Source organism: Montipora foliosa, chromosome 12 (assembly GCF_036669935.1).
Source record: "Montipora foliosa isolate CH-2021 chromosome 12, ASM3666993v2, whole genome shotgun sequence".
In the NCBI taxonomy this organism is placed as follows: domain Eukaryota; kingdom Metazoa; phylum Cnidaria; class Anthozoa; order Scleractinia; family Acroporidae; genus Montipora; species Montipora foliosa.
The window spans coordinates 3,815,801-3,827,649 of record NC_090880.1 but is presented as its reverse complement, the minus strand read 5'-3'; the positions used below and the strand labels follow the sequence as shown (position 1 = coordinate 3,827,649).

Below are 11,849 nucleotides of genomic sequence, written 5' to 3'. Positions count from 1 at the left end.
GAAAGAAGAATAGTTTATTTTTAGTTTTATTTTTTGTAACATAATTTTTTATACTTCACTTCTCTACCTCTTAGTCAGTCCTAATCAAATCACAGGATACTGTACAGCACAATGCTGTTACAGTTACTGTAGGATACACCCCACTAAGTTGGCCATCATAGCATGTGCAATGACTGTGATGTGGTGGTTTACACACCTGTCTCCTACCCCAAGGTTCCCTAGCTTGAGGCCAAGACTCTAGCCAAGGTATGTAGATGGGTACCCAGGGTAACCCTGCAATGGACAAGCATCCTGTATATGGGGTAGATGCAATACTCTAGGTCGCTTCATGCCACAGGAACGGCCATGTGTATGTGAGTGTTGTGTTGTTGTTTCATATTTGCATTAAAATTTCTTTGACTTGCTGAAGGTAATTTTATGAAGTTATTTATCCAGCATTGCCCTCTTTGTCACCAAATGAATGTTGGTGTTCCTGTCTCGTCTTCATTCTTCTCTTGGATGGTCCAGGTACTGTTGGTATTTTTTCAATATTTTGAAGAAAAGAAAGTGATATAGTTGAAATTATCTAGTTCATGACTTGTGTATATGTATCCCTGCTGCTCACTAGTGATGCAAAGTTATTTAACTAGGAAAATTCCCAGACTGCTACCGAGACAAAAAGAGGTATATACCAGTCTTTAGGAGGGTGATTTCCGTTACTTTTTTACCTAGTCAGTTAGCTGAAGTTTTGATAGTATTGTTTGGAAGGTTGTAAGTTTGTTTTGTTTTGTTATGATCTCTCACGCAGTCCATCCCCCTGCTGTCTGTGCAAACCCATGGTCTCTTACCTTGTCCCTCCCCTGGTCTGTACAGCAGACCCATGGTCTCCCACCCATCCCCTCCTTGTATTTGGACTGACCTATGATCTCTCACCCAGTTCATCCCCCTGCTGTCTGTGCAAACCCATGGTCTCTTACCTTGCCCCTCCCCTTGTCTGTACAGCAGACCCATGGTCTCCTACCCATCCCCTCCTTGTATTTGGACTGACCTATGATCTCTCACCCAGTTCATCCCCCTGCTGTCTGTGCAAACCCATGGTCTCTTACCTTGTCCCTCCCCTTGTCTGTACAGCAGACCCATGGTCTCCCACCCATCCCCTCCTTGTATTTGGACTGACCTATGATCTCTCACCCAGTTCATCCCCCTGCTGTCTGTGCAAACCCATGGTCTCTTACCTTGCCCCTCCCCTTGTCTGTACAGCACACCAATGGTCTCCTATCCATCCCCTCCTTGTGTTTGGACCGACCTATGATCTCTCACCCAGTCCATCCCCCTGCTGTCTGTGCAAACCCATGGTCTCTTACCTTGTCCCTCCCCTTGTCTGTACAGCAGACCCATGGTCTCCTACCAATCCCCTCCTCATGTTTGGACAGACCTATGGTTTCCTCCTCACCCCTCACCCCCAAAAAGTGGGTCCCAAGCATGCACAATAGTTTTGACCAGATCCCTAACACAGTTTTATAAATTATATGTTTTGTGTACTGAATGGCGGCAATGCAAATTGTTAACCCTGGTAGGTGAACTGGAGAGATGACTCTAGGTTCGGCCCTGCAAAGGAACTCTCACATTTCTTCAGAGTACATGTATCCCCAAGTCACCATTGAGGAAAGAAATTAGGAAGCTTAAGCAACAACAACGGTGACGGCAACGAGAACATCACAAATTTGCATGTTTAGTGGGCCAAAACAATAGCTTTGCATGAGATAGACGTGCATTTTTCACTTTTGTCTATTTCTTTGCCATCGTCTGCAAAACAGGAATGTGAAATGGCCAAATATGAGGTATTATGAAGAATGTCAGTATGTGAGGATAAATTTTCATTTTCTCCCCTAAATTAAGCACCGTTCTGACCAGTGTCATTTTAAAGCAACTACCACACCCGTTTGATATGGAAAAGGTTGAAATAGTCACGAAGTGATTACAATAACATGAATGTATATTTTAAGATGGCATTCTTGTTGCTTCTGTTTGCTTAAGCTCCCTAACATCATACCTTCAGTTACATGTAGTTAGTTAGTTAATAGTTAGTTAGTTATCTGGTTCATGTGAGTAAACACTCTCCTCTGGTACCAGTGAGGGGTTTTTTCATCTCAACTGAGGAGTGTTTTCTTATTTCTAGTTTATTATTTGACTATCTTTAGTGTAAACTATGTAATGTATTAAATTTTTGCCATTGTGGATCAATCTGTGCTTTAGTACCTAGATGAGCAATGGCAGATTGTCAGGCAACACCAAGCTGAGAGGTAATGCTGGTCGCCCTGTTTCAATGGGGTCATTATTTTTGTTGTCTGAGTTGTTCTTGTGGGAGGTGCGGTGGCTCTTTTTTAGAGTGCTCGACTCCGGATTGAGTGGTCCGGGTTCGGGTCCTGGCCGGGGACATGGTGTTGTGTTCTCGGGCAAGACGCTTTACTCTCACAATGCCTCTTTCCACCCAGGTGTATAAATGGGTACCAGCAAAAATGCTGGGGTAACTCTGTGATGGACTAGCATCCCATCCAGGGGGGAGTGGAAATACTCCTTAGTGGCTTCATGCTACAGAAGCTGGCGATAAGTGCCGGCCTGATGGGCCTTTCTAGGATTGTAACAGAGACTTTACCTTGAGTTGATATTGATTGACTGACAGTAGAGCTTGTGTTTTGCTAGTGATAGCTGCACAGAAAAAGCAAATAGCAACCTTCCGATTGCAGTACGACAATGACTACGAGCTCAAGTTTTATGTACTGAGGCCGTACATTATGAGAACTCTTCCTCATACTCCAATATGATGGTTGCTCATGTGGCCGGTCTGACAAACTTATTGCTTATTGTCATAGCATGGCAGGTGAAGATGCAGAAGATGTGGAATCTAAAGAAATAATTGAAGATCAACTGGTCTGCATTGTCAGTAAAGACTGCTTGGAAGTCTTCAGTAAGCATTTCCTCTTGAAAGTTGTGATGAACATGTATTGAATTGAATGTTATGATTATACATTATTTTATAAGTGTAAATTAAGTGACCCTTTGACCCCCAAACCAGCCAGTCTGTCTAATGCCAGATGATTTTACTCGTCAATGGGGAACCCCCGAGAGTCGATGGGTTAAGGGTAGATGTTTGGAGATGTTTGCTAACTAAAGCTGCTCGGAGATAGTCCAAAGAGGAAATTACCATAGGTTTGGAATGAATGAAAAACAAAAGTTTTATTGGTACTTTACATTAACAACATAATAAATTATTATATGTCATGCATCTTTAAGTTATTGTTCAAGTTTTAGCCAATAAAATCATGCTGCCTAAAAGAAACTGATGTCTTTTTGACTTTTTGGCTAGATAGAAAGCCCAGTGGGAAATAGTGTTTATGGACTACACACTTGTACACAATATTGCAAACAGACATTGTTGTCAAAATCCAAACATTATGCTTTCTATGAAATGTAAAAGTGGTCCTTGCACTTAACTGCCTTGGACAACATAAGCAATAAATAATTGTCTCTTACAGGCACATGAAAAATATGAGCGGCTTCTACAGGGTTTCGAGCCCATAACCTCTGCGATGCTGGTCCAATGCTCTACCAACTGAGGAGTGAAGCCATGCAGTTGGGAGCAGGTCAATTTTCATTTGTCAAGTCCTTTCATGGGAACAAAATGAGCCCAACAAATTGACCTGCTCCCAAACTGTGACTTCACAGCTCAATTGGTAGAGCATTGCTCTGGCATCTCAGAGTTCATGGGTTTGAATCCCGTTGAAGCTGCGTGAATTTTTCAGGTGTCTATAAGAGATACGGTAATAAAATTAAGTGCAAGGATCACTTCTACATTTTGTTTATAACCTGCGCGTCAAATAGAAATTATATACATTTCTTTCATCCGTTGTGCTTTCTGGTACTGTCTTCAAGAAATTATTCGTATTGAAAGAGAAGTATAGTTTTAAGGCGTAAAACTGATATTGCATTTCTCATATTCATTATTGTACTCTTATTTCAGCTTTAGCTTGTGAGGTAAGAAAAGAAAGCAATGCAGCAACTGGAATGGAGGTTACTGAAGAAGATGATCTTAAAGGTGAGAATCACCTTAAAGAGGACTTAAAGGGTTTTTGAGCCCATGTAGAGGTTGTTAATAAATATTAAGCTTATTGTGGCCAAACACAATTAGCGTCGAACCAATCAAATCAAGTCAAGAATGCACATCAAAATAATAAAAAGCTGGTTTTTGATGAGGGGCAAAATTTAAAAACCTGAGTGCACAGTTGAAAATTTCACACAGCAGAGTTGAGAATCTGATCAAGCTCAACCTAAATGCGATGAAATCCAAACCTGGGACACATTAGGTGAATGTGAGTGCTGTCACCATTACTCCAACCCAGCTCCCATAGTTTTGTACACTGCAGTGGCACATTTTAACACAGTTATATGTAACATAACAGAGTTAACAACAGTTAATGCTTATGTGCCATGCATGGTCAGGGTCAGTGCTTTCTCTGTGATATCCTGGGCTTGTGTGATGTAGCGTGTAAACTGCAGCATTGTGGTCGTGTAGTGGGAAAAGCGTGTTTGAGGATCATTTTTAGCGGTTGTTTTCCCTTTCCTTCCCTCCCCTCCCTTTCTGCTACTTTTTTTATCAGTGTGACAGGTGCCTCTCAGCTGTGCTTTGTGGGAACTCATACCTGAGTTGCCAGGATTCCCTGCCATTGGAGCAGTCTCCATTGTGGAGCTGGCTGCCAATAATGGAAGCTCATGGATATCTTACGCACCCAACCTCCACTTTGCAACAGAGTTAGCAATATTAGATTTATCTCAGAATTGATGAATATTTGAAGAAACATTTTTGTTTCTTAACTTCCCTATAGCTATGAGCTTATCAAAATTCAGTTAGTCAACCAATACTTGGTTGTGATTTATACATTTTAATTTTATGTAAGAATGATTCCAGAATGAATTCAGGTTGAATTTTCATTGCATTTTGCAGTTTCATTGTCAACTATGTTGGGTTATTTTAATTCAAATTGTTTCCCCGTTGAACATAGGTCTGGATGCCTACCATGCCAAACTGGGGTCTTTGGGTATGCTTCTTCTTAGAACAGAGGTAAGGGGAAAGCTCAAACCAAACTTGTTGAGGGAAGTAAATATTGTTATTGTCAAAATTCAAAAAAGAGCATTGGCTCAAATAATAATAATAATAATAATAATAATAATAATAATAATAACAATAATAATAATAAAATTATATTCTTTGTTTCTGAAATTACTTTCATATTAGTGAATGCAGGTCTTCATTGTGACATACTAAATAATCAAATACATGTTCGACTAATCTATTAAATGCATCTAGTGAAAGGCTCATCTGGGTTATTTAGTACCTACAGTAGCTACTTGTTTTATGCTGTAAAAGTGAATAGACTTGCCCTTTACACCTCACTGAGGTCTGGGAACCACTCAGCAGCCACTGGCTAGAACATGAACTTAGATGTTCTCCGTATACACATTTGTGACATACTCGTCATTAGTAATGATCAAATACAAATTGTCTACATGTATTAGGCTATTCTGACTGCGATTTACCTAGCTGCTGGCTATTCACTGTAAAATAAGCATATATGGTATGTTTAAAGGGGCTCTTGCCTTGCTTCCCATGACTCACTTGCAAGGTTGGTAAACATAAAGCCTGAGGAATTGGCCATATGGAAGACTCTAGCCTGACATGATTGTGGGGTTGTGTTTTTTCAGGGCATCACCATGCAGACACTGTTCACAGCTTTTCAGTGTATAACGTGGCCAGATTCATTTGTCTGCCACAAAGCCTCACGTCTTGCCATGGCATTCATCAAAGAAGTGAGTATAATACTATGTTTGATTGCAACATGAAAATTGAAAAGGTGCATTTCTTATGAAGTGATGTGATGATTGCCTACACCTGTTGGATTTGTTATCAGATTTACCAATAATGTGCTACAGTTTTAGAAGGTATTTGATACTGGGTCGGTGGGGAAATGAAACACAGAAAAGCGTTTATGAATTGGCTTGATATAGTAAATTGACCACTGTACAGAAATCTGAAAGCTGACATTTTGAGGATTAGCCCTTCATCAGAGCGAATGACAAAGGGCTAACGCAGAAACGAAGACTAATTTAAAGGGGCTAGGTTTGCTTAATTTTGTTAATTTATGAGCTCTAAACGTCAAATTGGCAGAGCAAGAGTTTTTCATTTGCAAAATCACGGCCACATAACAACTGAGAATGATTTTCCAGCTTTTTAAATGACATTTTGATATAGACTGATATAAATGTGAAAAAAGGTGGGCCGACGCTTTTCAAATTTGCCCAAATTCAATCCATTTCAATCCTCTCCAGTTTTGTCCATCCATGTCCCTTCTTGGCTTCCCTGTGTTTTGTTAGAGTTTTTCTATAGTTTTGAACAGTTATTTTGATGTTTTAGTTAATTCTATGACCATTCGATCAGTGCTGAAATTGCCCAAAATTATGTGACCTAGCCCCTTTAACCAAGCACACTTGATCGCAAATACCTCATTTTGGGTTGCAAAACAATGCTCCTTTTACTTTAATAGTGGACCAGTGCATGATGCCCCAAAATAACTTCACCTACATATGTATATTAAATAATTTATTTTGTGTATAATTAGCTCATTTTTATTTGGGGACTTCTGTAAAATTTAACTTTTTAATCTCCCACAGAAATCATAAATGGTTTGAACCCAGGAGTCATAATTTTTATTATAATAAATTTATTAAGTAAAGTATGATCATCCTACGGAAACTCACAGGCAAAAGTGTTTCCAGGAATATTCTACTGTCTTTTTTAAAAACTTAGTGTGCCAGTACAGTATTGCCTTTAGAAAGACATTACTTTCATCAAAGAGTAAATTTTATGGGTGTCTGATCATGGTTTTAAGATTTTGGTGATGTGTAAAGAGTCAGGAACAGCATTGGACGAGTCAGTGGTGCAGCAGTTGTTCTATCAAGTACTAAAGGTTTGTTTTTCGTCACATTTTTTCGATTATTTCGAGGTGTTTTGTCAATTAGGTGATGATGATGATGACGATGATTTTATTTGACTCTATTAATAATTTTTGTCGAATTTTCATTAATTTTAGAGTAGAATTTTTATTGTTAAGTACAATGGGTTAGTTTGTGGAAATAAGTTAGTTTTTGTGTGTGCATTTTTAATCAGTGGATGATGACGATTTTTAATTAAGTTAAAATTATTGTTTCTAAACATACCAAAGCTAAAAAGTTTGGAAACTCAAGCCTTCTTTAAATACTCAAGCAGATTCCAATCCTGCTATGCTTTTTGTTCAACTTGTAAGATTATTGTATCTAATGTGCCTTTAGTATTTATAATCAATTTCCATTTTTTTTACTTTTTTGACTTGGAAACTTCGGCAGTTTTTTAGAACTTCATTAAAACGTTTTAGCTTTTAGTATGTTTAGAAACATTTTATCACAGTTTTTTATAGTGTCAAAGTGCTTTTCAAAATCACTTCTTCTATGTTAATTAACAATTAGACCCTGTTTTGGTTCTCAATTATCCTAATTAAGGTTTGTTAACTAAGTGTACGTGGGGCTATGTTAAAGTTATGATCGTCATCATCATTGTTTTTATTATCTCGTCTTCTTTTATAGGGTCTCCATGTGAATGGCCAGGGGCCCAGTGAACCATACCTTATACATTTGGGACTTTCTACGTATGAGCTTTTGGTGAGTTCACTACCTTCGTTGGTCAGTTCTGATGGTACTGGTACATAAAATTTTGGTGTAGACTCTGACAACATTTTGTACTTCTATAATTGCAGAGGCCTCAGTATTCATCCCTTCAACAGGTGCTCCTTCAAACAAACTGCTCCTTGGATGATCTACATGTAGGTTCACAACTTCTTTATTAAATTTCTGGAGTGTCTTGAAATAATTGCTTCATCATGAATGTAAGATGCTCATAATCCAGTCACACCCTAAGTTCCCTCAATTGGTGAGTAAAATTGGCTGTCATTAGACAGAGTAAACTCTATATGTCTCGCTCTCCATTGTTAACTCATTCGCCAATTAAGACAGTGCTCTGAGAGCACTTAAGGTAAGGAATCGTTTAACCCTTTCACCCCTGTGGGGTTCCCCATTGACGAGTAAAATCATCTGGCGTTAGACAGAGTAAAATCTATAAGTGGCACTCTTGGGAGTGAAAGGGTTAAGGTACATCCAAGAGCAACTTAAATATAGCTTGTGTTTTCTTGACTTCCAAATTTCTAATAATTCAATATGGAGGATGTCAACTGCAGGTTGCAAGTTAGAGTTGCAGGTCACTGTTTTACCATACCATAGCTGAAACAACCCAAAACTTTACTAATGCTAACATTAGGCCTAAAAATAATATAGTTTTATAAGCCTAAGGTTAGCATTTTTGTAAAGGTTTGGGTTGTTTCAGTTATAGTAAAACTTGATTTGAATAAATTAACGACCTCTGTCCACCAACCTTCTGATTGTTTGATAGAAACTCGTCTTTGTTTCATTTTATCCTTGCTTTGACAGCAGCTGCAATGATTACCGGTAATCAACCATTTACATCTATTATAATTTTCCATGACTTTCCATGACCAACCATAAAATTCCATGACTTTCCAGGCCTGGAAAATGAAATTCTTAAAATTCCATGACTTTCCAGGTTTTCCATGACCCGTACGAACCCTGTAACTACTTATAAATTGCATTTTTCAGATGTTCGAGGCTCTTTGCTTTGAAGGAAAAGAAATTGCAGAAAAGAGAAAACGAGAGCAGTTCAGGAAACTTGTGACTGGGATTATTGGGGTGCGAAAACAAGATAATTATTATTGTCATAATTATTAAATTCTTAGATAGGGTATAGGCAAGGATCTTCGATTCCCTCCCCCCAAGTAGGTGCTTTCCTTTATAAACCCCTTTCGCACAGGCAAAAAATTCTGGCACAGGGCTTTTAGAAGGACATTTTGCAAGTGCTCACAGAGGGCTTATTGGACACCCATGCCACAAGATTCACCATAAAAGTGCTGAGGACATTGAGGAGATGTACTCATACAATATGACAACCATTTCATAAAAAAAAAAATAGCCAATAGAATAGTATGTGAGCTGTTGGAGTGCCATCAGCATTCAAAGAACCTTCTCATTGTCCTCTTCTTTCATTTTGTAGATAAATAATGCAAACTTAGCTCATGATTTACCATGGAAAATCCCCCTTGTTTTTCACTGACTGGTGAGACATTGCATGGTATACCAGTCGAAAGGGTTGAATAGCTAGTACCAATAAAAACAGATAAAGCGGTTCATTTTCTAAAGAGGCTGTAGTGCTGCTTTGGTGGGGAATTAAAACAACGAAATGGGTTTATCAACTTAAGAAAATAATTTGAAAGCTCATGTTTCCAGCATTGGCCCTTCTTCTTCGCTCTGACAAAGGGCTAACGCTCGAAACATCAGGTCTCAAATTTCTCTATGGTAGTCAATTTACTACATTAACCCAATTGATAAACCCATAGTCTGTAAATAAAAAATTAATAGGCCATGCCCTTCTTCCTTTTGATTTTGAAGCACTAATATCACACTTGCTTCATTAATTTGCAGAAAAACATTGCAGAACTATTCAAGAATGAAATCAAGATTAAAGATCTTCCTCCAATCAAGATAAATATCACGCCACCAGAACAACCAGAAGACTTAACGGGGCTTACAGAACTGTTTGATCCTAATAAAAATACGGAGGTAGCATAGATTATAGGAATGAGCCAATTAATAGTGCATTGATGTGTCAGAACCTTGATGTAAAAATTAATACTGACTCTCTTTCTTGTAGTTTTGTTAACAGTCTGTAATAAGACATTTTGGACAACAACTTCTATAATCTTTCAGGTCTTACATTTGTCATGATTACTTAGACTATTGTTGTTAGAAGCCCCTCAGGGATTAAAACATTGGATAAGACTGCAGAAACTAAAATAATTCAGTGTTCAAATTGGAGGAAATTGTAATGACAAGATGTTTGTGTTTACAGTTGTGCTTAGTTTTTTAGTCATACAATAAAAACCTGCATGTAAGAACCTACATTTTCTGAAGTCTGGCAAACCAGGTTCTTGTATTTCGAGGCAGTTGTTGACAATTTAGGCTAAGTAGGTTCTTGATAATTATAGGTTCTTGATTTCTATGAACTTCAAGGAAATGTGGCTGTTGATTACAAGAAAATACATAAACCTGGTTTCGTTGTAGCAATCAATAATTGATACTATTTTTTGTAATTAAAGCTTGGTATTTTCTTGCACGATAAATTTGCACTCTCAATCAAACTCTCAAAAGTCAAAACCCTTGGTAAAATATTAATTCACATAATTATAAGAACCTGTTTAATCTTGCTTGGCTAAACAGGTTCTTATATTTTTGGGTACTAAAATGGCAAATTTCTGGCAGCAGGTTCTTAAACTGCTGGGTTTTTACTTAAGTGTTAGACTTAATGTTATTTCAAAATAATTAATAATTTATTATTGTCACAACAATCCACTTCCCCTCAGATCAATGTTACTTAAAAAGCTACTCATTTTTTTCTTACAAGCCATTGAATAATGCCATCTTCAACATGTTAGTTAGACATTTTAGACTTGAGTGTCATTTAAAAAACAAACCACTCATTTCAAAGGTATATTTTTATTTCCCTTGCTCAATCTTAAAATTAATATGAAACTATTCATTTTCTTTACCAACCAATATCTGTGTAAGCTAGTTTTAACAAGAAATGATGTTTTTGCAATTAAGGTATTTGTCTCTTGATTCCACTTTTTACATTGATGTGAAATAAATATTTCTTCATTTTACAAAAGAGTGAAATTTTTAAAATGGATTGCGTGGCTGTAAAGTACAATAAGTTGCGCTTATCCCGTTGGCCTTAATGTTTAATAATAATTATTAAACATTAGGGCCTTGTTTTCACAGTTCCAAGTGATTTTTTTTGTTCGAAGGGCAAATTTAACTACTCATAAAGGGTGACTTGAGCTAACATGAATTGAGAAAATATAGCTAGTGTATTGCTGAAGCATATAACAAACTTGTACAAAACAAACTGAAAATGTAGTCAAGGTCATGAAAACTTCAGATTCATCACTGACTGCTTACAGTCCCAGTGCATTTTTAAAGTGTCCCTGTGGCCAAAAATCAATAAACTCTTTCTTTTTTTATTTCTATGGAACTATGGAATTTTTCTATTTATTGGTCTGCCATTTCAAACTTAGACTTCTTGAGAGAGCTGGTTCAAGGAGAAAATGACGTCAAAGGCTCACTAGTTTAAGAATGCAATGCGTGTGTACGCCACAGAATTAACATCCAGCAAAGGAGTTTTGGCTTTTAAACTCGTGTTTTGCATTCATAATAAGCTGCATTCACATGCTGAAATTTTAAGCTAGCGAGCCTTTGACATCAGTTTTCCCTGGATCCAACCCTCTGAGGTCCAATCGGTCAGTTTTGAACGCAAGTAATGGCGGCCCATGAAATCCAAAACTTACACTCAAAGTAAACAGCTTTGGGTAAAAATCAAAGTTCAAACTTTTGCCAGTCAGGTGTTAAGCAAACATACTTTCAAAATCTGAGGGAAAAAAAGAACTATTTTTTTTTATCACAGGGGCACTTTTAAGTCAGTTGTGATTTGTCACGAAATTGAAAGAATCAGGCTTCCTCTGCCATTTCTCTCAGTTGCGTGACAAAAAATAATCGACTCAACAAGTACGGCTTAAGTGATTTAGAGGGGATTGCTGGAAGTCTAACTTAGATCTTACGGTACGTGCAGCCACGGGGATAAGGTAATGTGTAGACAGTAG

General features: G+C 37.7%; 2 protein-coding genes across 2 annotated transcripts in view; one reads left to right on the top strand and one right to left on the bottom strand.

Annotated features, from left to right (window-relative positions):
- The window catches only part of LOC137979750 (exportin-5-like), a 43,177-nt gene extending 32,645 nt beyond the window's left edge, over positions 1–10,532 (top strand). Inside the window, exons 28-38 of the mRNA XM_068827091.1 lie at positions 410–507; positions 2,236–2,282; positions 2,853–2,947; positions 4,001–4,075; positions 5,040–5,098; positions 5,740–5,844; positions 6,924–7,001; positions 7,654–7,728; positions 7,824–7,889; positions 8,737–8,826; positions 9,616–10,532. Of these exons, the coding sequence (XP_068683192.1) occupies positions 410–507; positions 2,236–2,282; positions 2,853–2,947; positions 4,001–4,075; positions 5,040–5,098; positions 5,740–5,844; positions 6,924–7,001; positions 7,654–7,728; positions 7,824–7,889; positions 8,737–8,826; positions 9,616–9,762 (935 nt within the window). The 3' untranslated portion in view covers positions 9,763–10,532. The remainder of the gene's footprint in view (positions 1–409; positions 508–2,235; positions 2,283–2,852; positions 2,948–4,000; positions 4,076–5,039; positions 5,099–5,739; positions 5,845–6,923; positions 7,002–7,653; positions 7,729–7,823; positions 7,890–8,736; positions 8,827–9,615) is intronic.
- A 669-nt stretch (positions 10,533–11,201) lies between these two features.
- Positions 11,202–11,849, bottom strand: part of LOC137979752 (uncharacterized) — a 6,050-nt gene continuing 5,402 nt past the window's right edge. Inside the window, exon 4 of the mRNA XM_068827095.1 lies at positions 11,202–11,849. This exon is cut by the window's right edge and continues 720 nt beyond it. The gene's annotated coding sequence lies outside the window, so the exon portion shown is untranslated.